This window comes from Physeter macrocephalus, chromosome 18, assembly GCF_002837175.3.
Source record: "Physeter macrocephalus isolate SW-GA chromosome 18, ASM283717v5, whole genome shotgun sequence".
Classification (NCBI taxonomy): Eukaryota; Metazoa; Chordata; class Mammalia; order Artiodactyla; family Physeteridae; genus Physeter; species Physeter macrocephalus.
Window position 1 is genome coordinate 51,424,271 of NC_041231.1, and position 27,693 is coordinate 51,451,963.

General features: G+C 49.3%; 1 protein-coding gene across 1 annotated transcript; it reads right to left on the minus strand.

Annotated features, from left to right (window-relative positions):
- Window positions 1-441: 441 nt before the first annotated feature.
- LOC102990926 (solute carrier family 22 member 14) lies at window positions 442-27,113 on the minus strand. The gene is made up of 11 exons (XM_055079881.1): window positions 26,677-27,113; window positions 13,898-14,413; window positions 13,071-13,174; window positions 12,698-12,852; window positions 11,596-11,764; window positions 6,186-6,306; window positions 5,817-5,914; window positions 5,370-5,584; window positions 3,434-3,542; window positions 2,618-2,821; window positions 442-802 (listed from the first exon to the last, which is right to left on the minus strand). The coding sequence occupies exons 2-11, from the start codon at window positions 14,411-14,413 to the stop codon at window positions 634-636; spliced, it is 1,860 nt and encodes a 619-aa protein (XP_054935856.1). The 5' UTR covers window positions 26,677-27,113; the 3' UTR covers window positions 442-633.
- Between the last annotated feature and the right edge of the window lie 580 nt (window positions 27,114-27,693).

Sequence of the window (27,693 nt, forward strand, 5' to 3'; positions counted from 1 at the left end):
GTCAGAGGTCAGCCAGGATGGAATCATCAGGGGAGACACCCCGCCCCCCACTCCCTGAGGATGAGGCAGTGAGAAAGCCCTTGTGCCATGGCACGGAAGGGAGAATTTCTCATTATTCCTTCACATTCCACCCCTGCTTTGGCAGGTGAACACACACACAGCGGGGCTGTGGAATCTGTCCTCAGCCTGCACCTGAGTGGGAAGACCACCCACACTAGCGGACGCCTGGGCAGTGTGGAGGCGAGTGGCGCCCTTGCCCACTCCCGGCCCTCACAGACACGGCGCCCCCACACCCCCCAATCAGACAACTCCTCTGTCCTCAGAGGTCAGCTAAGACATTACGGACTCTGACAAGCCTGTCTGAACCACTCTCCTCCTGGCCTGGGCCTCTGGGTCCTCCAGACACAGCCAATTTTGACCTAGTGGTCTCAAGTCCAACATGGTACCTTTATTGGAATGAATCACGCCCTAGCTCCCCGAGAAGGGGCCATTTTTGGATCTCCAGGGCTGGCCTCAGGGCAGGACTGACCCTGCCCCCTCAAGCTGGACTGGGACCGGAAATCATGGTCTGAGATCCACAGCCCCAGATCCTGCCACTCAACTCCAGCCCGAGATCATCTGGGCGCCTGGCCCTCAGTCCTCCTGTTTGTCTATTTCCTCTTCTCCAGATTGCAAGGACAGGTTGGAGAGACTGTCTTGGTCCATATTTGTCATCGTGGCGTTGAAAATGGTGTTCTTGGCCACTTCCTCTGTCACATCGTCACATAACATGTCCTCGCTCGACATGGCCTCGCTCACGGTCCTGAAGAAACCATTGGAGAAAAACTCATGAGCTGCATCTTTTTGGGAGCTGAGAAAAGCAGCACCGGCCAGGCCTGGCTCTGCATTCCTGAGAGGTGGGTCTTTCCCACGCCTTGGCGGGTCCCCAGCCAAGCTTCGCCACGAGCCCGTGAGGGACCCTCACGTCCAGGAGCAGACCTGTTCCATCTCCCAACCCCAGTCAGACCCTTCACTCTTCTGCATCTTTGCGACACTGTCCACCATTTTCATCACGAGCATTTACTGAGCACTTGCCTCGAGCCACTGTGCCAACCACTTTATTATTTTTTTAATTAATTAATTAATTAGTTAGTTAGTTATTTTTGGCTGCACCATGTGGCTTGTGGGATTTTAGTTCCCTGACCAGGGATCGAATCCCAGGCCCTCTGCACTGAAAGTGCAGAGTCCTAACCACTGGACCGCCAGGAAATTCCTCCAACCACTTTATATGGGTGTAACCTTCCCAAATCCCTATGAGACAGGAAGGCTCAGCTCCGTGTCTTTACCTCTCTGTGCCTCAGTTTCCTCACCTGTAAAATGGGATAGTGACAGGATCTACCTGTCACTATTGTATGTGGTGGTTGTTAGGATGAAATGAGAAAAGGCATGTATCTAGAACAGGACCTGACACATGGTAAATGCTCCATACAGGTTAGCTATTATTATTACTATGTTATCATCCCATTCTGCAAATGTAGAAACTGAGTCTCAGAAGTATTAGGTAACTTCCCTGTGCACATGCTAGGAAGTGTTAGCAGAGATAGAAATCCAGACCCTTTGGCTCCAGAGCCTGTGTTCTTACCTACTATGCTGTCACTCTGCTGCATGGCACTCCCCCTCTCTACAATGGGGCAAACGCCTATTCATCCTTCAAAGCCCTACTCAAATATCACTTTCTCTGGGAAACCTGCCCCAACTCCCCAAGCTAAAGTTCCTCCCTCCTGGGGTCCCTATACGTCCTGTGTCAGAGTCCATTGGTGATAACTGTTTGCATATCTGTCTCCCTATAAACTACGGCTTGCTTAAGCCTGGGGGCTTCTTACCTCTGACAGTCCAGCCCTGGTACAATGCCTAGCACAGGTGGTGTCAATGAGAGTTTGAAAAAGGAGGCAAGGAGCAGGAGGATGGTGGGGAGGAGGACTGAGGAAGGCCAAAGGCCCCTGTGCTATTAGCAGAGGGCACTGTAGGACATCAAGCAGCCTCTGCCCCTCCCTATTGCTCAGGTCCAGGAAGAGAGTTCTGGGCTTTGCTGGCCCAAATCCCAGAAAGGATGGTTCTACCAATCATGACAAGCTTTCTCCAGGGGCACTTAGGAGACCAGAGACCAGAAGTGCCCATGAAGCAGTTGGGTGGAACCCATTTCCCACATGGGGTCCTGGGCTACTGGGGCCAAGAGGCCAGAGTCGTAAATCAAGACTGGGTCCTTTGTGAGGAACTGGGAGTTCAGAAAGGAATGGAGAGGTACTCAGAAAGCTGGTTCCAAGCCAGTCCCCTGTGCCCTGGGAGGGGAGGGAGCCCTGAGTATTTCGAAGGGCATCACCCCAGTCCAGACAGGCACCAGGGGATGAGGAAAGAAGAAGACGTGGCCCAGTCTAGGTCAGGAGAGCCAGGCAGGATGGGAGCTGGCAGAGGCTGAGCTGGACAGAGGTACGTGGCAGCATCCAGTAGATCTAGGGAGTCTGCTGTGGACATAGAGTAGCCTTTGTATCATAGGCCCTGCTGGCAAAGGGGCAGGGATGGACAGTGCTTGAGAACGAGGCCCTGTTCTGACCAGAGCCCAGAAGCCTCACACACCTACCTTCTCTCTGGCGGGAGGTGCTCCAGGCTGTTAGGGATGGGCTGATCTTGCGTTTCTGGCAGCTTGACGCAGAAGAACAAAGCCACGAAGGCTGAGATGCAGCAGAGAAAGATGGGTAGGGTGGCGATGTTCTGGTTGACGGCTATCAAGGATGAGATACCTCCAGCCGCCCAGACCAGAGACAGTAGCCCCAGACCTGTTGCCCTGGAAGGGGAGGTGAAAGTTCATTTGGGGGCTTCTTGGGCCCAGAGACTGGGAAGGGTGGAAAAAGGTTTTAGGGAAAACCCCACACCCTCATCTCCACCCTGTCCCAACTCACTGTGTAACCTTGGAGAATTTAGTTCTTTACTGTTGCAAGGTAGGTAGTAGTTTCTTCATGGGTCCAGGAGTGGGAAAAGTAAGACCACACACCATAGCGTGGGTATGCGGGGGTGGGTGGGGAGGAGGATACTGCAGCCACCACCAAGGGATCCCGTGGAGAAGGGCCTGAACCTCAGAGCGGCCCAGTCACATTTCAGGCAGTCAGTGCAAGTCAGGGACTGGAGTGAGACTGCCTAGGTCCAAATCCCACTTCTGTCACCTGCTATGTTTGACCTTGAGCCAGTGCCCTTATCTCTCTGATTTCCTGTCTGAAATAGGGTTAATGATGGTGTTAGGGGGATTTTTTTTGGTGAGGGTTAAATGGAGTAACCCATGTAAATTGCTTAGCAGGGTGCCTCTCACCAGGTGATTACCCAATCTCAGCTGCTGTTATTCATTTTGCTATTGCCCCACACACCCCATGCACCCATGGCCATCACCCACCAGGCCCCCTACCTGAGGACAGTGGGGAGGAGCTCAGAAGTGTAGATGTAGAACACGGTGACCGTGGCAGCCAGGCTGAACTCTCCAAGCACAATTATCAAGACCAAGAGGGATTTCAACTCTGTGGCCAGACAATGTGACCACCTGAGTCTGTGGCCATCCTTCCCTCGGGGCAGGTTGGGGGGCCTGCCCACCGGTCCTCCCTCCATCCCTCTTAGAAGGCATCTGAAGGTCCACCCAGACCACCTGGTCAGCTAGCCAGCAGACTCAGAGGAGGGTCAGTCTGCTAGAGGCCCAGCCAGGCCGGGAATTAGTACATCTGCAGTGGGAGAGTTGGTCAGTGGAGTGGGACCTCTGTGGCCTCTCAGGCCACCATCTACTGTGTGGACTCAGCTGTTGCACGTCTGCCTCCCTGTCTTCCACATGTTCACCCAGCTTCACCCACCCCACGGCCACCTCCTACTGGAGCATCCACTCAGCCCCAGGCCTGCACCCTGTGTGCTGGGCTCCCTGCTCAGGGCTCTCCCCACTTCCCCTTCATCCTCTGCAAGCCTGGTCCCTGGGGCCTGAACAGCTAGACATTCCAGGATGCCCAACTCCAGACACGTACATTGGAGGAGGAAGAAAAGAGCCTGGGAAACGCCCTTCTTCAGGCCTGGGGAAGCTGGGAGCTGGACCCCCTGATCACTGACCTGGAGCCAGGAGTTTCAGCTCCTTCCCTATCAGCCTCTGCTGGACCCTGCCCTAGGCCTCCCCACTCCCCACTTTGGGTCTGGCCTTACTTGGCTCTGGGATGAAACCGGAGATCGAATTTTATATATTGGGGATTTTCCTCCTAGTTTCTCTCACACATGTGAGAGTTTCAGACACTTCTGCTTGACTCATTATAGACTCACTTTTTAAAAAAACCATCAAACAATAGAAATTGAACAATGGCTTTGTTTCCCCCGTCTTGTTTTAGCCTGTCAACACTGCCAACATCTGGGAGAGGAAGAGTCCAGGTCAAGACACACAAAATTCCAGACCCCAGGGAAAGTGAGGGAGCCCCTTGAAGTGGATGCCGGATGCAGGCTCCGCCATCCCGGCCCCAGCGGCTGAGGGGGCTCTTCTGGTCAGCAATTCTGATCAGGTGAATGAACACTGACATCTTTTTTTTGGCCATGCCACGTGGCTTGCGGGATTAAGATTAGCTCCCTGACCAGGGATTGAACCCAGGGGCCCCTGCAGTGGAAGCTTGGAGTCCTAACCACTGGGCCGGCAGGATATTCCCAACACTGACATCTTAATGTCCACATCCTCAGCCCTGCCACACTTCTAGCCTTGTGACCTGGAGCATATGCATTGTCTTAGGGTTCTTTGAAATTCTGAAAATATTGCCAGCCCACCCTCCCATTTCCTTCCCTAGTTCTAAGTTGACAGGGCGCAGGGTACTGTGCCCGCCCTGGGAAGGAGTGGCCTCCATACAAGAACTGTTCCTGAGAGTATGGTCCAATGTTACGCTCAATCTTCAGTGGGCAAGTGATTTTTTCCTGGTGAGACTACAGGTGAGACAGGGCAGGGGTAGCAGTTGAAGGACTACTTTTGCTGCATCTGTTCACATTTAATTATTGACAGGAGTTGGAATCAGGCAGAAGAAGCCTGCCCACTCTCCTGCACAAGGACGATTCCTCTGGACAGCACATCCTCCCTTCCCAGGCCTCTGGGAGCTGCAAGCGCCCTGTTTGGGATACCGCCCTCCCCTCCGAGAGGGCAGTGCTCTCGTGAATGGCCCCTGCTCAGGATGTGCCGGGGCCTCTGTAGGGCAGGTGGGCTGTGGATGCATGAGGCTAACTGCCAAGGTGTTGTGTTGGCTGGATAGGGGCAGGAGGCAGGAGGGAGGGATTTGAGGAAGCCGGAAGGCTGGGGGTGCCATCAGGGACGTGAAGTGGGAGGTTAGGCGAAGCTGTACCTGAGGGGGGCAGAAGGCTAAGGAAGCACATGAGGGCACCTTGGAAGAAAGTCAAAATCAGTCTTCGCTTCCTCTTTAACTGCTCAAGGAGAAAGATGCAGCACAGCCGGGCGGGCACCTCCATCATGCCAGGAATCACTTGTGTGAAGTGGATGTTCACTCCCAATTCCTTCATCCTGAGGCTCAGCATATAATAGTTGCAACCGAGAGCAAACCTGGAATTCATTGCCTGAAGAGAGACACTTAGAGAAAAAGACACACAAAGAAAGCCGGGGCCAGGATTAAAGACAGAGGCAGAGGAGAGCGCAGCAGGGTGGCAACGGAGGAGAGAGATGAGCACAGAGATCTGGGTTCTGCAGGCCGCACCAGGGTCCTCAGGCCATGCTCCCATTGTCTCCCTGTACCACTGGCCTGCAAGGCCGTTTGCAGTCCCTGCTGGGTACTCACCACATGCTGCCCATCACCAAGGTCACCTTGCGGAGGTGCCTGTTGCTATAGAAGTCCAGGATAGAGGCCATAGTCACCTTCTTTCCAGGCAGCTGCAGCTACAGGACAAGCAGGACCAGCCAGAGGCAGGGCCGAGACCCCAGCTTGCTCCTTCCCCCAACAGGACTCACGAGGCCCGCCTGCCCCCCACAGGGCCAGCCTGGCCTCTGTCTTTCCCCTGGCAGGGCTTGATTTTGCCGTCACCATACGCCTCAAGCAGTGGGCTGGGGACACCCTTTGGGCCGAGGTCCCACCTGAAAGGATGAGGAGGGAAGAGGCCCTCTGCATAGCCCCCTGCCCTGGTCCCACTCTAGGCCTGAAGCTTCTTACCTTATCCAGCAGACTTAAAGGAATGGTCTTCTTGTTCCCACCAGCTGCATAGCACAGCAACTGCTTGGCCTCTTTCAGCTTCCCTTTCATCATCAGCCACCGTGGAGACTCTGGGAGAATCCTGCATGGCCCGCCCCTCTCTTACCCATCACTCCAAGATGCCCCGCAGACCCAAGTTGGCACCATCCCAGCCTCAGCGGCGGCCATCCTGCTCCAGCATGAGGTGACTCAGATGTTGGAGGCCCTGAAGGCAACCATCAACCTTGGCCTCCCCCACCCCCCCAGCCCGGCAGTCAGCCCGTCCCCTGCCCAAGCCATACACATTACCCACTGCTGCTCAGTGACACCCTGCCCACTGGCTGCCTCTGCACTACAGCTTCCTTTCCTCGGAGCCGCCTCTAAGATCTGTTTTCTATCTTGGGGATTGTCCCCACGTGCCAGGCATACTGTCCTCCCCGTCCACAACCTCTATTAGAGCCTCGTTCTTGTAGTTGGGGAATTCTCCTGTTTCCTCTCCATCTCCTAATAGCCTGGAGAGTATGGGGGCAGGACCCCAGATTTGACCCCAGGGCCCAGCCCCTGCCTAGGTGAATGGAGGTCTCCACTCTGGCCCATCTCCTCCGGGCCACATCTCCCATTGCCTTTGACCTCAAAATAACCCTAGGCCCTTGGTTCTTTCCAATGCTACCAGGTTGAAGAATCCATACAGATTAACATTTAAAGCACTTCTTAAGTGCCCTTATCTTATCAGTTTGTTAATCTCCCCCCAATCCTGAACCTAGTATGATTATTCCCATTTTATTCTCAGCCTCAGGGAGTAAGGGCTTGCCCAAGGTCACAGAGTGAGAGCTAGTATGAACCTGATAAGGCACTCTTGACAAAACTATGCCATCAGTCCCTGCTGTTTTCTTGCAACTGTCCCTCCTCCCACCCCAGCCTGGACTCTGTGGCTGGTCACCGTACATACACACCCAGGACTCTAGAGACAACGTCATCCCCTCTACCTGCCCCTGCTCCTATTGCCCCCCCCGACCCAGGGGCCAGCAACCAGTCACCCTGTTATCCTTCTCCACTCTAAGGCTGCAAAACTGTCCTCAAGAAAGTCACCAAGGGACTTCCCTGGTGGCACAGTGGTTAAGAATCCGCCTGCCAATGCAGGGGACACGGGTCCGAGCCCTGGTCCGGGAAGATCCCCCATGCTGCGGAGCAACTAAGCCTGTGCGCCACAACTACTGAGCCTGCGCTCTAGAGCCTGTACACCGCAGCTACTGAAGCCCATGCTCTCTAGGGCCTGCGTGCCACAACTACTGAGTCCGCGTGCTGCAACTACTGAGGCCCACCCTAGAGCCCGTGCTCTGCAACAAGAGAAGCCACCGCAATGAGAAGCCCGCGCACCGCAACAAAGAGTAGCCCCCGCTCGCCGCAACTAGAGAAAGCCTACATGCAGCAGTGAAGACCCATATGCAGCCAAAAAACAAAAACAAACAAACAAACAAAACTCTGTCTCTGAAATTCAATTTGGCACTGATGCACAGAGGCCGACTTTTTGGCACCAAGGCTGAGGAAGAAGAGAGGCATCAAGAGCAGGGACAAGGCTGAGGGTAAATAGGGGAACGGAGCAGAAGTCCCATGATGATAACCAGAGTACCAGCCTCCAGCCCCACTGGGGAGCAGAGCAGCCTGAGCCAGGCAACTCACTGGCTTTGGGATCCCTCAGGGAAAATGTACCTGACATGAGATCATCCAGTAGTAGTGGTTCTCAAAGTGTGATCAGTGGATCAACCACATCAGCATCATCTGGGAACTTGCTGGAAATGCAGGTCTTCAGGCCCCATCCCAGTCCTACTGAGCCAGAAACTCTGGGAGCAGGGCCCTATCCTCAATGTTTTAACAAGTGCCCAGGTGATTCTGATGCTCCAGTCAATTTGCAATCTACTGCCCTAAAGGATTACCAGTCAAGGAGCTCCTGCTCAGTTTCCCCCATTAGCTTCTTAGTGACTTGCTTTTAAATATGAAGGGATGATCCAAGGTCACCAAATATTAAAGAAAACCTCTCCAATTAAAAAGGGCCCCCCCCCCAAAAAAAAAAAAGGGCCCAAAATAAGTCGAAAAAAATGGACCCCAGAGGACACAGATAATGTAGGGGACAGGAGAGAAAAAAGAAAACCCTAACTTGTATCCTCCAAACCACTTGAGGACTTCCCTGGTGGTCCAGTCGTTAAGACTCTGCACTTCCAATGCAGGGGCCACAGGTTTAGATGCCTGGTTGGGAAATTAAGAGCCCACGTGCCACGCACAGCATGGCCAAAAGAAACAAAAAACCATTTGAGAATGTTTTGCAGTTTTATTTTCATAAAACAAATTCCAGGGCTTCCCTGGTGGCTCAGTGGTTAAGAATCCGCCTGCCAATGCAGGGCACATGGGTTCGAGCCCTGGTCCAGGAAGATCTCACATGCTGCGAAGCAGCTAAGCCTGTGCGCCACAACTACTGAGCCTGCACCCTAGAGCCCGTGAGCCACAACTACTGAAGCCCGCACGCCTACAGCCCGTACTCTGCAACAAGAGAAGCCACCGCAATGAGAAGCCCGCGCACCGCAACGAAGAGTAGCCCCCGCTCGCCGCAACTAGAGAAAGCCCACACGCAGCAACGAAGACCCAAACACAGCCAAAAAAAAAAAAAAAATTCCAAATGCTATCACGAAAAAAATGAAATCAGAGAAAAGGAAGAGCGGTATAATCGAATGTAACGTGGAACTTTTTTGCCTGGAATTTCAGCTAAGTCCCAAAGCTAGCAAGAATGGCTGATAACCTCACCTTCTAAAGAGAGGTGTTACCACATTCAGGATGGGACTTATTAAAAAAGTAATAATAATACAAAACAGCCCAGCAGCCACCTCCCTTAGCCACCTAGAAAGGCTGGGAATTTCCTGTTCGTGGAAGTGAGAGCGTCTTGAATCTCTTCCCCTCCCCACGTTGCTCATCAACTCAAGCCTGGTGAAGGGCACTGCCTTAGAGAAAGGTAGTCTGTCCTTCCATTCTCTGGCTGGAGCTTGCTGATTCAGAAACCTGTGGGCTTGCCCTGGTACCTGTACCCTAGACAGAAGAGTTTCTGGTAGAGTCCTTGTGTGTCTCCTGAATTTGGAGGACTTACACAAACCCAGAGACTGGGGTCCCTTCTCCCTCTGGGTATGGTCAGGCAGGAGGTTGGTGGGAGCAGCCCACAGTGGCAGCCTGGGGGGTGCGGGCCAATGAGTTTTTAGCCAAGTGGACCCTGATGTCTTGAAGGCACCCCATGTGCTAGGGAGAGAAGACCTCTGCAGAAAGAGGCTATGGGGTGAACTGCTAGGGACAGGAGCTGGAGGAGGTCACAAAGACAGTGCCTGGAGCACTTGGAAATGCCAACAATCTGAAGACCCACAGATGGGCTCCTGGGGCATTTGAACATCTGCCCTACGGAGGACACTGACCATTGATAACACATCTTTTGTCATTTTTCTCTGATGCTGGGAACCTGGAATATCAGAGCAGAGAGACAGAGGAGGAAAGCAAAGGTCAGAACAGACTAGGTTGAGCTACCTAGCCACCAGGGAAAAGGTGTGAACTGGGTATAAGACCAAGTTTTAAATGGGACATGACTGGATTTTTTAATGACTGCCAGTGAAGCTTAATGATCAAAATGAGACTTTTTCTTACAACCCAGAATGATGGAAAAGAGATACAACCTGCCCAAGATATTGTCAAGTGTCAGGGAAGGGACAGCTGACAGGACATGTCTGCAGGTAGTGGTTGAAGAAAAATTGTGCCCCATTCAATAAGCTGTCTACTCATAGAATGTACAACTATGTAGACATCGGCCAGAAGAAAGCCCTAAGGGAGATCAGTGTGATGGCTTCTGGGAAAGGATCTGAGGGCTGAGGGGAGCTGAAATTGTTGACTTGTTTTTCATCACAAACCTTTTGATACTACTTAATTTTTAACCATATGCATCAATTGCATTAATAACATTTAAAAAAATGTTTTAAGATCAAGTCATGAGGGGGTGGGGGGATGAACTGGGAGATTGGGACTGACATATATATGTCAGAATATGTATAAAATAGATAACTAATAAGAACTTGCTGTATAGCACAGGGAACTCTACTTCACTTTGCTGTACAGTAGAAACTAACACAACATTGTAAAACAACTATAACTACCCCCCCGCCAAAAAAAGATCAAGTCATGAAACCCACTTTCCCAGCTACATGCCATGCTACCTGGCATCAGCTGGGTCCAGGCTCTCACACTCATTAGGGGTATCTCAACGACTGTTAAAGCTGGTCTCCAGCTTCTGCACAATTTGGAAGGTCTCCAAGCCACCTAGGTGCCCTCACTTTTAACTGGTAGCCCCAATTCTTACAATCCATATTGTGTACGGTGCAGTGGTTAAAATGCAGGGGCTCTGGAGCCAGACAGGCTGAGTCAAATCCCAGGTCTCCCACTTTTTTTTTTTTCGGTACACGGGCCTGTCACTGCCGTGGCCTCTCCCGTTGCGGAGCACAGGCTCCGAATGCGCAGGCTCAGCGGACATGGCTCACGGGCCCAGCCGCTCCGCGGCACGTGGGATCCTCTCGGACCGGGGCACGAACCCGTGTCCCCTGCATCGGCAGGCGGGCCCTCAACCACTGCGCCACCAGGGAAGCCCTCAGGTCTCCCACCTTTTAGCTGTGTGACCTTGGGCAAGTTATTCTGACCCTCTGAAGCCTTTTCCCTCACCCCTCCCTCCAAGCCTCTGGGACATGAGACTCACGCCCATCTTGTAAAGATAACATGTGATCATGTCAAGATTCAATATGATCATTTCTTCACCCAGAACTGCCTAACCCTTAACAAGGTGATTTCAGCTTTCTCCCTCTTACCTCCCTATCTGCCTTCTCTTCCGTTCCTCTCCTTTTGCCACCTGCCCATAGAAAGCAGTGACGGGCTTCCCTGGTGGCGCAGTGGTTGCGCGTCCGCCTGCTGATGCAGGGGAACCGGGTTCGCGTCCCGGTCTGGGAGGATCCCACATGCCGCGGAGCGGCTGGGCACGTGAGCCATGGCCGCTGGGCCTGCGCGTCCGGAGCCTGTGCTCCGCAACGGGAGAGGCCACAGCAGAGGGAGGCCCGCATACCACAAAAAAAAAAAAAAAAAAAAAAAAGAAAGCAGTGCCATCTTGCTCTTGTGCCCAGTCCCTCCTCATTACTCCTCCAAGGTTTGCTCCATCAGTTGTCCCTTCATAGCTTCAGTCTTTCAGGTCTGTGACTCCCCTACAATTAAAAACATCAGGGGCTTCCCTGATGTCTTCCCTCCAGCCCTTCAAGGACCCTCCACACCCCTCAATCTCCAGCCCAACAGACCCATCCCTGTGCATGCCCTGTATTCGTTTGCTCACCAGATATAGGAGATGAGGGGGAACACAGGTGCCCCACCCACCAGAAACAGCAGCCGCCAGTGGGGAAGGCTGTAGGCAAGTCCCGTCAGGAATATGACCCCCATAGCGAAAAAGCAGTGTCCCAGGACGGTGGTGTGGGCCCGGGGCATGCCCACTAGCCACTCAGTGACTGTGCAGAGGCCAAGAGGACAAAATCATAATCAGCTCAGGGTACCCAGGGCTGCCCCTGCCCCCAGCCTTCTGAGATGCCCCAGCCCTGCTCAGGGACTGGGTTTCTTCTGCCTGCTCAGGATCCGGGTCCAGAGACAGCACTTCAAAGCCAGGCAGAGTGCCTCTGCGCCCCCAGGGCACACTTGCCTGCGCTCCAAACCACAGACATAGCCTCCAGTCTGTCCTCAACTTGGCTGTTCCCTCTGGACACCTCCCCTCTGACCACACGCCTGTCATTGAGAAGCTCTGGCCCTGGGTACAGTACCTCACATGTGGCCTGACACAGGCAAGGCAAGACATCCCTGTCCTTGTCTTGGCTCTTAGTGCATCAGTGCTTTGGCCACCTAGACCTCGGCCTTTGTGGAGGACCCAGTTCCCTCTGGCTGGGCTCTGAAAATGTCCCAATGAGAAGCGAGAGCAGGGTTCCCCAGCAGGTTCCACACCAGGCCACGGCAGCTGTGAGGCTGAATAAATGTACGGGCACTTGGGAATTTTGCATCACACAGGCCTGGGGTGGAATCCCAGCTCCTTCACTTAACTGCCTGTGACCCTGAGCAAGTTGGTTAACTTCCTGAGGCTCAAGTATCCTCCTGAGCTAAAGGAATAATAGATTAGTGCCTACCGAACAGACAGTTGCCAGGATGAAAGGAGGCAATACATATAGAGGGCTTAGCAGCTACCTGGCCCAGGTGCGGGAAGCAAGGGGTATGAAGGGGGGATGTGTGGGGTACCAGGGGGATGACGGTGCAAGGGCAGTGTGGGCACAGATTCTCTGCCATCTCTAGGCCTCCACAGCCTGCCTGATTGGGCCACAACTCCCCCTGTCCTGCGGGCTCCCAGTAGGTACACGCGCGCCCCGCCCCCCACCCCCCGCCTCCGCGCCCCGCCTCACTTAAAGACGTGCTGCTGATGGTGTAGCCCACCACAGCTTGGGACACGCCGAAGCGGAAGAACAGATATTGGTGAAAGCTGTTGACAAAGCCTGCCCCGAAGCCGAAGATGATCAGCCCCAGCAGCGACAGCAGGATGCCTGGGTGGCGGCCCAGCCTGCGCGCGTGGAAGGGAGGGGAGACTGCGCCAAGTGCATGGACCTATGTGGCTGGCCCCAGCCCGCTCCCAGCACCAGGACCAGGCCCCGAGCCGTACACCCGCCTCCGGAGGGCCCCTACCCTTGCCTCCCCTACATTGAGACTCTTCGGCTCTGAATGGCCACAAGGAGGAGGCAGGGGTGTCCCGGGGACCAGAGGGAACTCTGGAAGACTTACTTGTCAGTTATGAACCCGAAGAGGAAAGACCCTGTCAAGAGTCCCGCCAAGTACATGTTCTGCACGATTTCCAGGTTCGGTTCCTTGCCACACACCAAGTCAAACTGGGGGTTATATGCAGGGATTGGCCACAGGCCTCCACCCAGGGCCTTCTAGGTCGAGACTGACCCTCCACCCAGGGTGGGCCTTTAGGCAGAAGGGGCCTGGGACAGAGGCAGGTAACTGTGTGTGCAGCATGCCTCAGCTCTGTTACCTCTGCATCCCATCCTGCATCTGGCAGACTCCAGGAGTTAGGCCTGGAGAGAGGGACCAGAGACACAGGCCAAGAAGGGGGCTGGGTGAAGAGGTAACCAAGCAAAGGCCAGAATCACCCAAGACCCTTTTCCAAGTACAGATGCTAGGCCTCACCCTAGAGAATCAAACTGGGCAGGTCTGTGCTGTGAAGGGCCCAGGTAGCAGCTTAGGCTGAGAAACTCCATAAGAGGTACCAGATCAAATATGCTTCTTTCCCCAGTTCCCTAATTTCTGTGATTTCAGAGGGCAGAGCCACAACTACAGAAGCAATTCCCTGGGCAGGTGGCAAACCCTGCCACCTGACATCTGCCCCTAGTCCCCAATCCCAATCTACTCTAGCTTCCTGGCTAAGACCTGTAAGACCAGGGCTGGGCAGCAGGAAGCCTGTTTCTGCCCTGGCCCTGCCTCTGCGGGTTGACCTTGGGCCAATTGCTTCCCCTCCCTGAGCCTCAGTTTCCCCACCTGTTCAGTGAGGGTGAGGGCAAATCTCTGGGGTCCTGGGTTAGCTACAGACAACTCAGGACAAGGCATACCTCATTGATCAGTGATCGCTTCTTGACCTCAGGATAGATCCACCCATCTTGACATGAGTCTGTGTGGTTGAGCCCAAAATGGATGATAGAATCCAGATCCCAGTCCACAGGCAAGTACATGAGGCAAGTCAGGAAACTGCCATTGGGTGCTCGGGGCAGGGTCAGATTCAGCCGCTCAGACTCCGTCAGGTTGGGGCCCACTGCCAGTATCCAGCTGGTGTTGCAATAGGGCTTCTGTGGTGTGAACATGAAGATGTCAGCAGACAAGAAAAAGGCAGACAGGATGTTGGGAACGAAGGTGAGGGCCACCAGCCTCCGCTGGAATGTGCCAAACTCCCCTACTGCATCCATGATGGTGGCAAACTTATCATCTTGTTTGGCTTCTATGGCCCTCAATCTGCATAATAGCACGTCCAGAGAACAGGAACGGGGGCTTTCTGCTGCCTCATGTTGGTGAAAGCTCCTGAGATGATGCTGGGATTTGAACTCTACCTTGAAGTTGTTTTCCTTTGCCATCTGTTCAAAGAGAGGATGCAGCTCAGTCTTCACTGACACCACTTTTCAGATATCAGGGACCAGCGTGGGAGGCACTGGCCAGAAACTGGCTTGAAACAGTTTGGATTCCAACCTTGATGTTCTCTGTACTTCCCTCCTTTGCTTCTGAAATTTCTTAATTTGTCCCCCATTGGCCCACCCATCCCTGATGTGTATAGAGCACTTAAGATTCTTTAATGTTTTAGAAAATGCTCTGCTTCTGTTATCATGAATGACTAAGTTCTGAGGAGCTCTCCTGCAACTTCCCCACAATGGAAACTTTGTTTACACACACACTGAGGCACCACCAGTCTTGCAAAAGGTAGGAGAGGTCTCCAGGGACCATTCCTTAAAAAGACAAAACAGGGGCTTCCCTGGTGGCACAGTGGTTAAGAATCCGCCTGCCAATGCAGGGGACACGGGTTTGAGCCTTGGTCTGGGAAGATCCCACATGCCGCAGAACAGCTAAGCCTGTGCGCCACGACTAGTGAGCCTGTGCTCTAGAGCCTGCGTGCCACAACTACTGAAGCCCATGTGCCTAGAGCCCGTGCTCTGCAACAAGAGAAGCCACTGCAATGAGAAGCCCCCGCACTGCAGTGAAGAGTAGCTCCTGCTCCCTGCAACTAGAGAAAGCCCACGCACAGCAACGAAGACCCAATGCAGGCAAAAATAAAGAAATAAATTTAAAAAACAAAACAAACCACACACACACACACACACACACACACACATACAAATCTGGCTCTGAAGTGGCCATGAACTGAGGCCAAGGTGGGTGGCTGCAAGCCTTGGTCACAGAGGTGAGGAGATAGGGCTGGTGCCATGGGGCACCAAAATGGTAGGGTGACAGACAGCAACAGAGAGCCAAGCTGGAAAGGCAGGCGGAGGGGAGGAGTGAGGTAGCAGCACTGACTGTAAGGATATTACCTTGGAACAGCAGCAAAGTGGGGAAACTAAGCAGGGCTGAAGAGGGCCTGGGTTGGGGCACCCCTTGGCTACCAGCAAAAGCAGATGCAGGTCTTCTCTGAAGGAAAATTTCTCCAAACTAAGCTTGCAAGGCTCTCACAGAATAAGATCAAGCCAAGGGCTCAAAACAAATATTATCTAACCCACAAGAAGTTAAGTCATTCTGAGAGTAAGAGATGGAAGTTATAATTACAGAAATGGACTTATAACCAGAGGCAAAAAGCAGACACCTTTGGAGGGAAGACACTACTTCTAAAAATAAAAACCATTGAATAACAAGTTGTTGAAATAAACACACTAAAGGGAAGGTTAAATAGATTTGACACAAAGATGAATTAGAAGATAGATTTAACGTTCATCTAGTTGCAGGCCCAGTGGGAAAAAGAGAGAAGCGATATTTAAAGAGATAAGAGCAATCCATTTTCTAAAATTTGAAAAACATGAATCCTTAGAATCAGGAAACAGTGTATCCCAAGCAGGATAAATAAAAGAGAAACCTACTGTAACAAAGCTGCAGAACACCAGTGACAAAGAAAAGATTTTCAAAAACATCTAGAGAGAAGATAGATCATGGACAAATGAGCCGTGTCTACAGACTGCTGTTAAGAAAGAAAAGTTGTGGACAACATATTTGGAGGAATTTTATCTTAAAACTGACCAAACCCATATTGTGTAAGATAAAACACTTGAATCATTGAGGATCCAAGTTGTGATTTGAAGTGTATGACATTTTCATAAGGGTAAAATGTTACCACTACTTTAATTACTGTTATAAATAGCTTTATAATGTTGAAAACTCATTGTTTAACTCTAAGACTTTTGAATTTTCTTTTTCTTTTCTTTTTTTAAAGAAATAACCAAAAGTTGTTAAGCAACAAGGAAACCAGAAGAGAGTGAAGAGTATCTTCAACATGTTGATAGGAAACAACAGCCAACCTAGAATTGCTTACTCAGCAAAATTATCTGTCAATTAGAGTAAAATGAAGAGAGTTATAGTCAAAAATTGAGGAAGCAACAGATCTGATTTAATGGAACTTCTAAAAGTTAAGGAGGGGGATGCTCCAAATAAAATAAAATAAAATTTATATGAAAATGCAAAATCCGAAAATAATACAAAATTCAAACAATTAAGAATGGTTTTGGTGGGAATTCCCTGGCAGTCTAGTGGTTAGGACTCTGAGCTTTCACTGCCAGGGGCCCAGGTTCAGTCCCTGGTTGGGGTACTAAGATCCCACAAGCCTCATAGCATGGCCAAACATACAGTGTAGTGCAAAAAAGAGTTCAGAAACTGAATAAAAGAGGAACTCATCAATAAATGGGTCTGGAACCATTGGGGAAAAAAAAGAGGATAAGGAGGAGGAAAATTATGTCAAGACAACAAACTGATAGGCAGTGATGAGCAATCTAAATGGTAAACATGTAAGCAAATCCAAATATTGATTGCATTAAATAATAAAAGGTCTGTTCAATTGTGGAGTTAAAAAAAAAGATAAAATGGTGGGCAGCAATAATATATTTCAGGATGGAGACGATGAGAGCTGAAGTATCTTAAAATCTTTCTATTGTTCAAGGTGTAGGAGAAAGACACCAAGATTTCAAAGTTACTTTTTTCGGTTTTTTTTTTTTTTTTTTTTTTTTTTGGCCACACTGCGCTGCCTGGCTTGTGGGATCTTAGTTCCCTGACCAAGGATCGAACCCATGCTCCCTGCAGTGGAAACACGAAGTCTTAACCACTGGACCACCAGGGAAGTCCCTCAAAGTTACATTTGCATGATAAAATTTTAAGGATAACCACTACAATAATATAGCTAGAAAACAGTAGTGGAAAAAGGTAGGCTAAAGGGAAAAACAAAAACAAGACCTCAATCGAAAAAGTGAAGAAAAGAAAAAAAGAAACGTAGAAAAAGTGGATTTCAGTAATTGTGACTGGAAAAATGAATCAAAGTATATTGATTATCACTAGTTAAAAGAGATAGTTGGATTGAGCTTTTTAAAAATCAAATTAATATGCTGTTTTTAAATAGGGCGGCTGGGACTTCCCTGGTGGTACCAGTGGTTAACACTCCACACTCCCAATGCAGGGGGCCCAGTTTCCATCCCTGGTCAGGGAACTAGAGCCTGCATGCTGCAACTAAAAGAGCCCACATGCCACGACTAAGACCTGGGCGCAGCCAAATAAATAAATAAATATTTTAAAATAAATAAACAGGGTGGCCAGTATTTCCCAGAACATACCCAGTTTATGTCTTTTATGCTTGTGTAATTATTCATAGCGCCCCCTTTCCCTCTCACAAGTGTTTTGATTTTGATGACAACTTGGTCACTCTGTAAGAAGGCACACTTAAAGCATAGGGACATGAAAAGGCTGAGAGTTAAAGTATGGAAAAAGTTATATTAGGCAAACAGTAATCAAAAGAAATCTGATTTAGCTATACTATTACCAAAACAAAACAAAAGCCCATAAAGTATCATTAATAGAGAGATTCATTATCTAAAGACAAAAGGTTCAGTACACCAAAAAAATTAAATATATATGAACCTAATAAATGTCTTCAAATATATAAAACAATAATGAGTATAACTCATAGGAGAAGTTGATTGCTGTAATACCATAATGAGAAATTTCAATGCACCTTTTCAAGGGGTCAAAATGTAAAAACTTAGCAAAGATAGATTATTTTAATAACACAATTAACAAGATTAAACTAATGACCATTTCTAAAATTCTGCATCTAACAACTAGAGAATACACATTTTTCTCAGGCCTACTCAGAGCATTTGCAAAACTTTATCATGCACTAGGCAATAAAGCAAGCCTCGACAGAAATTTTCTTTTTTTCTTTTTGGCCGCACTGCACGGCATGTGGGATCTTAGTACCCCGACCAGGAATCAAACCCACACCCCGTGCATTGGAAGCAGGGAGTCTGAACCACTGTACCGCCAGGAAAGTTCTCATGACAAATTTCAAAGAATAGGCATCATATAGACCTGTCTTCTGACTACAATGAGATTAAATTAGCTTAATAATAACAGCTTAATAATTTAAAATTCCATATTTTTTCATACATGTGCAATACAGTTACATTCATTTATCACAGTCTGCATTCCATCCTGGGATCCCTCTATCTCCTAAATGATTTTTTTTTTTAATTTGTACATGGTAAGGTTCACTCTATGGGCTGTAAAGTCCTGTGGGTTTTGACAAATGCATGGAGTCATGTATCCACCATTAGAGTATCAGACAGAAGTCTCACTGCCCTAAAAAATCTGTGCTCCACCTGTTAAACCCTCCTCTCTCTTCTCAAACCCCTGGCAACCACTGATCTTTTTACAGTATATCTTGCTTTTTCTGGAGTGTCATATACCTTTAATCATACACTATATAGCCTTTTCAGACAGGCTTCTTTCACTCAGCAGTATGCACTTAAGGCCATTCATATCTTTTCATGGCCTAATAGCTTGTTTTTTAAAAATCACTGAATAATATTTTTCAGTGTATCCATGTACTACAGTTTGTTTATCCATTCATCAATTATTGAAGGACATCTTGGTTGCTTCCAGTGTTTGGTAGTTGTGAATAAAGCTGCTATAAACATTTGCATGCAGGTTTTTGTGTGGATACAGTTTTCAAATCAGTTGGGTAAATACCTAGGAACATGAATGTTGAGTCATATGGTAAAACTATGTTTAGCTTTGTAAGAAACTGGAAACTGTCTTCCAAAGTGGCTATACCATTTTGCACTCCCACCAGCAATGAATGAGAATTCTTGTTGTTCTGCATCCTTGCCAATTTATTTGATTTTAGCCATAATAATAGATGAGTTCTTTTATTTAGTTTTTCATTCTTTTAAGTTGCAATTCCCTAATGACAAATAATGTTGAGCATCTTTTCATATTCTTATTTGCTATCTGTATATCTTCTTTGGTGGGTTATCTCTTCAGATCTTTTGCCTGTTTTTTAAATTGCGATGTTTACCTTCTTACTGTTGAGTTTTGAGTTATTTGTATATTTTGGATACAAGTCTTTTATCAGCTATGTTTTGCAAATATTTTCTCCAGTCTCTGGCTTGCCTTTTTTTTCTCTTAACAGCATCTTTTGCAGAGCAGAAGTTTTTTATTTTAGTAAAGTCCAATTTGGGACTTCCCTAATTACCCAGTGGTAAAGAATCCGCCTTACAATGCAGGGGACACAAGTTTGATCCCTGGTCAGGGGAACTAAGATCCCATATGCTGCAGGGCAACTATGCCCGCGTGCCACAACTACTGAGCCTGCGTGCCGCAAACTACAGAGCCAATGCACCCTGGAGCCTGCGCGCCACAACTAGAGAGAGAAAACCTGCACACCACGGCTAGAGAGAAGACTGTGCACCACAACAAAGAGCCCATGTGCCGCAACTAAGACCTGACGCAGCCAAAAATAAACAAAATAAATAATAAATAAATCTTTTTTTTAAAAAGTCCAATTTATCAATTTTTTTCTTTCATAGATTTTGCTTTTGGTGTCATATCTAAAAATTCATTGCCAAGCCCAAGGTCACTTAGATTTTCTCCTATGTTGTCTTCTAGAAGTTTTATATAGTTTTGTGTATTACATTTAGGTCTATGATCCATTTTGAGTTAATTTGTGAAAAGGGTGTAAGATCTGGGTTTACATTTTTTTTTACATTAAGTTTTTGCATATGGTCATCCAATTTATTCCAGTACCATTGTTGAAAAGACTATCCTTTCTCCATTGAATTGCCTTTGCTTCTATGACCAGTTGACTATATTTATGTGGGTCTATTTCTGAACTTTCTATTTTGTTCCATGGCTCTATGTGTCTATCCTTTTGCCAATACCATGCTATTTTGATTATGGAAGACTTTATAGGAAGTCTTAAAATCAGGTAGTGTGAAGCCTCCAACTTTGTTTTTCTTCACTACTGTGTTGGATATCCAGGTCTTCTGCGTTTCCATTTGAACTTTAGAATAAGTTTGTTGATATTTGCAAAACAGCTTGCTGTGTTTTTGATTGAGATTATATTGAATCTATAGGTCAGTTTGGGAAGCACTGACATCTTACCAAAAATATTGAGTCTTCCAATCCATGAACATGGAATATACATATATTTCTTCTAAAGTTTATTGTTTTATAAATATATATTTTTAAGTTAATAAAACCTGTGACTATCTCAGAAGTCAAAGAAGAGATCATAGGGCTTCCCTGGTGGCGCAGTGGTTGAGAGTCCGCCTGCCGATGCAGGGGACACGGGTTCGTGCCCCAGTCCGGGAGGATCCCACATGCCGCGGAGCGGCTGGGCCCGTGAGCCATGGCCGCTGAGCCTGCGCGTCCGGAGCCTGTGCTCCGCAACGGGAGAGGCCGCAGCAGAGGAAGGCCCGCATACCACACAAAACAAAACAAAACAAAAAAACATGGTGACTATAGTTGATAACACTATATTGTATAATTGAAATTTGCTAAGACAGTAGAACATAAATTTCTCACACATACACACAAAAAGATAAATATGTGAGGTGATAGATGTGTGAATTAACTAGATGAAGGGAGTCCTTTTGTAATATATATGTATATCAAAGAACCACAATGTACTCTTTGAATATCTTACAATTTTGTATGTCAATTTTACGTTTAGCTTTGCTAAATTTTTTTTAATGTTTCAAATGAACAATTTTATGTTAGGTATATTTTACCACAATAAAAAATGTTTTTAAAATATGTGCAAGGGTATTCCCTGGAGGTCCAGTGGTTAGGATTCAGCACTTTCACTGCTGTTGGCTGGGTTTCAATCCCTGGTCAGGGAACTAAGATCCCACAAGCCACGCAGCAGGGAAAAAAAAAAAAAAAAAAAAAGTGCAAGACCTGCGTGTAAAATAATTATAAAACTTACAGAAATACGTTAAAAAGAAAAATTAATGGAGAGATATCTAATAGTCATGAATAAAAGTTGTCAGTTTTTCCCCATGTTGATCTGTAGATTCAGTACAAATCCAGTCAAAATCCAAAAGGTATTTTTTTGTGAAATTTGTCAAGATAACTCTAAAATTACTATGGAAGAACAAAGGGCATGAATACCTAAGACAATTCTGAAGAATAATAAGGAGGAATGATTTGTCCTGCCAAACATCAGAATCTATTATAAAGTTATATTCATTAAAGACAAGGTGGTCTCAATGCAGGAATAGCTAAATAGCCCAGAAATAGATTTATGCAAACAATTTTTTTTTTTTTTTTTTGTGGTATGCGGGCCTCTCACTGTTGTGGCCTCTCCCGTTGCAGAGCACAGGCTCCGGACGGGCAGGCTCAGTGGCCATGGCTCACGGGTCCAGCCGCTCCGCGGCATGTGGGATCTTCCCGGACCGGGGCACGAACCCGCGTCCCCTGCATCGGCAGGCGGACTCTCAACCACTGCGCCACCAGGGAAGCCCCGCAAACAATTTTTAAAAATATTTATTTTATTTTATTTATTTTGGCTGCACGGGGTCTTAGTTGCAGCACACGGGATCTTCGTTGTGGTATGCGGGATCATTAGTTGCGGCATGCAGCCTTCTTAGTTGTGGCATGCGGACTCTTAGTTGTGGCACGCATGAGGGATCTAGTTCCCCGACCAGGGCTCAAACCCGGGCCCCCTGCATTGGGAGTGTGGAGTCTTACCCACTGGACCACCAGGGACGTCCCAAACAAATCTTGATATATGAGAGACAGACTTGCATGACAGGTCAGTAAATGGAAAAAAATTAACATTGGTTCCTGTCTCACACCATAAACAAAAATTTCAGCCCTATTAAGGACCCAAATTTAAAGAACAAAACTTTTATTAGAAAATATATGGAATATATATATATATTGTTTTTCCCCTGACCAGGGATTGAACCCGTGTCCCCTGCATTGGAAGGTGGATTCTTTACCACTGGACCACCAGGGAAGTCCCTGTCCCAGCCTTTTTTCAATTTTATATTTGTACCTCTTATATACTTTTTATTTTATGTACAGTAAAATACACCCTTTGTCGTGTACAGTTCTGTGGGTTTTGACAAAGGTATAGAATAGTATATCTAGCACCACAATCATGATGTGGAGGGGTTCCATTACCCCTAAAATCCCCTTGTGTTTCTCCTCCTTCTACTCCACAATCTCTTGCAATCACTGTTTCTATAGTTTTGCCTTTTACAAAACGTCATTTAAATGGAATCAGACATTACCTAGCGTCTAGGGTCTAGTTCCTTTTACTGGAATATATTTTTGACTTTACGTGAAAAATGATTTCTTTTTTCTTTTTTTTTTTCACTTTAAGCAAAGTCTTTCTTTTCAAGGAACATTTTCTCATTTTCTGTTCTTGGCATACATTTTTAATTCTTACCAGTAGAACCAAAGCCTCCTGAACCCCTTACAGTGTCATCTGAAACTTGAACTTCCTCTATTTCTGGGTAAAAAAAATCTGCTCACAAATGAGCTGTGCAATTTTATCATACTTTTTTACTTCAAACTTTTCTTTGCCACAATTAAATAGTACAACACCAACATTTCCTCTATAATCTTCATCTATGACACCAGCTTCTACCTCTGTGAAGTGTTTTGCAGCCAAGCTAGAACATGGAGCTACTCTCCCATAGCACCCAGAAGGAAGAGGTATCTGAATGTCAGTTTTCACAAGGGCTTTCTCCATAGGTGGTACTGTGCAATCATAGGCAGTGTACAGGTCAGAGCCTGCGGTGCGTGTAGACCCCTTGGTCTGGGCGGTGCTGTGCTCCGAAAGCTGGGCAAAGTGGAGCGGTATGGCGCCCTCCTCTGCAAGCTGGGCCACCTTGCTGGGGGAGATGACTTGTGTTTCCTGAGAGCAGCGCGTGGCAGGGCAGAATGCGAGCACAAGAGGGAGCAGGGTGAACCAAAAAAGGATTTCTTAATCAGGACACAAAAGCTATGCTATTCTATGCTAAACATAAAATTTTAAATGATAGGGCTTCCCTGGTGGCTCAGTGGTTAAGAATCCGCCTGCCAATGCAAGGGACACGGGTTCGAGCCCTGGTCCGGGAAGATCCCACATGCCGTGGAGCAACTAAGCCCGTGTGCCACAACTACTGAGCCTGAGCTCCAGAGTCCGCGGGCCACAACTACTGAGCCCGCGTGCCACAACTACTGAAGCCCACACGCCTAGAGCCCATACTCCGCAACAAGAGAAGCCACCGCAATGAGAAGCCTGCACACCGCAACGAGGAGTAGCCCCCACTCGCCGCAACTAGAGAAAGCCCGCGCACAGCAACGAAGACCCAACACAGCCAAAAAAATAAATAAATAAATGAATTAAAAAAAATTTTTTTGATTATAAATTTGACTACTCAGAAATGAAAATCATAGAGTTAAAATAAACACAACTGGGAGAATATATTGAAAAACTTGTATTACTGGGGAGAAAAAGGATCAAGAATATGTAAAGAAGCCACAGATCAATAACAGAGAGACAATAGAAAAATGACAAAAGACATGAATGGGCATTGCAAGAAGAGGAAATTTAAACAAACATATGAAGAGATGTTCAACCTCTTTAATAAAGAGGGAAATGCAAATCAAGACCATAATTTACACTCATTTGCTTAAGAAAACTTAAGAAGTATGACAATACCCAGTATCTATCTTTTATACATTTCTGGCAGGATTATTCATAGTTCCACTTTGGAAAACAATTTGGCATTGTCTTATAGAGCTGAATATCCCCACACATTATGACCCAGCATTTCTACTCCCAGTTACATACTCCAGGCAAACATTTGTACATATGATCCAAGAAGAGTACCAAAACATTCACGACAACACACCTCAAATGTGAAAAAAAAAAAAAAAGAAGAGCCCAAATGCCCCATCAGCAGAGGAATGGATAAACTGTGGTATATTTATCTAGTGGAATGCAATACAGCAATGAAAATGCATGAACTTCAGTTACATCTCTTAAGACTTGACCAGCCATTGCTGGCTTTGAAGATACAAGGAACTGTGAGCTAAGAAATTGTGGGCAGCCTTTGGAGGCTGGAACAGGCAAGGAAATAAATTCCCCTATGACACCTGATTTTAGCTTAGTGAGACCCATTTTGGCCTTCTGACCTGCAGGACTATAAGGTAATAAATCTGTGCTGTTTAAAGCCGCTCAGTTTGTGACAATGTGTTACAACAGCAACAGAAAACTAGTACAGTGTGCACGTGTGTAAGTTTGGAGGGGGTGTCATAGGATAGAGGAGACTTCCCAGGCAGAGAGGGAGAGAGAGATGGAAGGAAGAAGGGAGGGAGGGAGAGAGGGAAGGAGGGAACCTTTGCTTTGCTCACAGAGATTTGGCTTTTGGCCCTGGAGCGAGCTTCCCAGGCAGGGTCCCCTTCAGTGTCCCCCATAGCATCACCTGAATACCCACAGGGGCCTAACAGACTGCAAGGCCCTAGAGCACTTGTTCCCAAAGGTCCCCTGCCAGGTGGACAGGCCCCAGGCAATTGGTTCTCAATGTAAAAAGCGGAAACTGAGGCCTGGGACAGGAAGGTATAACCAGGAGCAGCCCCCCTTCTGAGGGCAGGAAATGGCCAGATGCCACACCTGAGAACTCACGCTTCCCGGTAGGACAGCCCGCTCCTTCCACAGACTCCCCACAGCCGAACAGGCCCTGTCCACATCTGCGCTGAGAATGCGGCCGCACAGTTGCCAGGTGTCATCATAATTGCCACCCTCCACACCCTCCCAGTCCCTCCTCCCTGGAGACAGGACCACAACCCAGGCCCAGCCAGACCCTTGGAAGCAGAACCCTTGGGTTCCATGGTGTCTGGGGAGCAGTGTCCAATGGGGTGGGGAGGTCCTGGGGTGGGGTGGGATGGGGAGGAACAGCATTTCAGTCCTGGGGCACAACTGGCCACAGGCTCTAGGAACTGAAGGGGCAAGGCAGGCTGGGAAAATCTCCACGTGAGCCAGCCCCATGCCTTCGTGCAGACTGTTCCCAGCACCTGGAGCACCCGCCTCCCCATCTGGGCTCCACCTCCACTGAGGGAAATCCTCCCATCCTTCCAGACACAACTTGCCCGCCCCCCACCCCACCCCACCCCGCCCCCGCCCCGTCCCCATGCCTGAAGAGGAGGGATGCAGAGGAGAGTAAGAGGAGGAACAGGGCCTCCGCTCAGCTGCTCCCAGATCCCACCGGGGGGAGGAGGGAGCGTAGGTTAAAGACTTCTTGGTGGGAAGTTTGGGGAGCGGCAGTAGGGCGGCTTTTCCTTTCTCTGAGAGGAGGAGGAGAAGCTATCTGGTAGGGGGTAGAAGGATGGGAGGCAGGCAGAGTGGAGCTTAGAAACAGCCACTGGTGAGAGTTGGAAAACGAGCTGACTTGAAAAGCTGGTAGGGATGCGAGGTGCTGCTAAAGACCCAGTTGGTGCTGGTGACCATGGATTCATAGATCAGACTTGTTGGGAGTGTGACTCTCTCTAGCAGTGACCAGCAGTTGGGGTGCGGGAAGAGAGAAAGCAGACAGTTGGGCTCATGTGCTGCTATGGTCTTGCTAGCCGGACTCTTCTGTAAGGGAGGCCAGCATAAGAGAGACTACGTGGGGATCCACACGGGGGGGGTGGGCAGAGGGGCAGCCAAGAGGTGAAGAGGGGTCCCCAGGGGTCAGGTGGCTCTTCCCCACCAGAGCCATCACAGTGGCCACCACGGGTAGATCTGGTAGAGGCTGCCGGTCAGCCACATGGAGGGTGGCCAACCCCATCACCTGGGCCCTGCCCCTGCCCTGTCCTTCCAAACTGCTCACCCCTTTTGCACCCAAACTTCAGAAAAGCCCTCACTCCTGAAAAGGAAACAACAGGCCTTGGCAGCAGGTTGGGGTGGGGGTGGCCAGCCCTGGTACCTGCCGGGACAAAGATGATGGTGATAACACATGATGCCACCCAAAACCCGAGTCCCCAACTGGCTCCACTTGAGGCCCAACCGCTCCATCACGAAGATGCTGGAGTAGCGGGTGGGTACCTCAACAGCTCTGAAGATTAACTGTCAGGTAGATATCCAGGCCAAAGTCCCCACCTTGAGGCCCAGGCCGAAGTATTGCAGGCTGTCCACGAACCTACAGAGAGTTCAGGAGTCCCCGTCACTGCTGGGTGAGGAGACACCATCACGCTCAGAAGGAGAGATTGCTTTGGCCAGAAGTCACAACAGGAGACAGGAGCACAGCCAGCAAGAGACCCAGTGGTGCCCAGACAGCCACCATCCACAGAGACATGGCAGCCCTTTAGTTTGGGCCTCAGCGAGGGCTGTGGGCCCACTCACCAGACACAGAAGAGAATCAGGGTCACCTTCCGGAGCCGGGGGTGTCGGAACAGATCCAGGGCATTGCCCGTGGGGCCGGTCTTCTCTGGGACCATCTGGGAGGGAGGTGCAGAGTGAGGGGCCAGGCAGGCCAGGCTGTGTGGCCAGATCAGGGCAGGGCTGGACCAGCTACTGCAAGTACCTGGCTCAGGAGCTCGGGGGAGAGTTTTTGCTTGTTGACCGAGGCCACCCTCTGGATCGGTTGTTTAGCCTCCTCTACCCTCCCGCAGGTCAGGAGCCACCGTGCAGATTCCGGCAGAGCCCTGTAGGTCGGGCTGTGACCCTGGGGCCTGGACCTGGGCCTCCCCACTCCCCCAGGAGCCTCCCCGCTGTCCCAGTGCACACTGACCCCACAGGCTCCCTCTCCCAGACACCTCTCTGGACACGCAGCCAACCGAGGGGCAGCTTGCCTGGGAAGTATCTCCTCACCAGAAGTAAAGGAAGAGCGGAAGACAGGTGCAGCGCCAGCCATCTGGAAGAGCCTCCAGCTCTGGACGCCATGGCTGAGTCCTGCGAGGGCCATCTGCCCCATGGAGAAGGTGCACTGGGCCAGGACCACAGCCCGAGTTCTCCACCAGGGCCCCACCCACTCTGCAACTGTGAGAACACAGAGTCTGAGGCTGGCCCAGACCCTGCCCTCTCACTCCCTGCCATGGCTAGACGCCACCAGGTTAGGGGCTGTGGTCCTGGCCCGGTACAGGGAGTGCTGGTGCCATCACGTTAGGTGCGGGGAGTTGAGTGGGCCCCACAGGCAGCGTGGGAGCGTGGCCACCCAGACCCCAAGGCCTCGCTCTGCGGCTGACGGCACGGGGCCCAGACACCCACGTAGGGTGACGCTGCTGAAGTTATACCCAACGACGGCCGTGGCCACAGCAAAGCGCAGGGCCGTGTAGAGCTCAAAGCCGGGCACAAAGGCTGCGGCCATGCCAAGGATGGCGAAGAGTAGCAGCCGCACCAGGATAGTGGCCTTGCGGCCAA

Bases quoted from the DNA above. Each gene is read 5' to 3' on its own strand.
- LOC102990926 (XM_055079881.1), bottom strand. From the start codon at position 14,413: ATGGCAAAGGAAAACAACTTCAAGGTAGAGTTCAAATCCCAGCATCAT. The intron at 6,307-11,595 runs GTGAGCAAACGA...CGGGCCATGCAG, and splicing joins CCCCTCATCTCCTATATCTG to GATTCTCCCAGAGTCTCCAC. The intron at 5,585-5,816 runs GTGAGTACCCAG...AATGAATTCCAG, and splicing joins TTGGTGATGGGCAGCATGTG to GTTTGCTCTCGGTTGCAACT.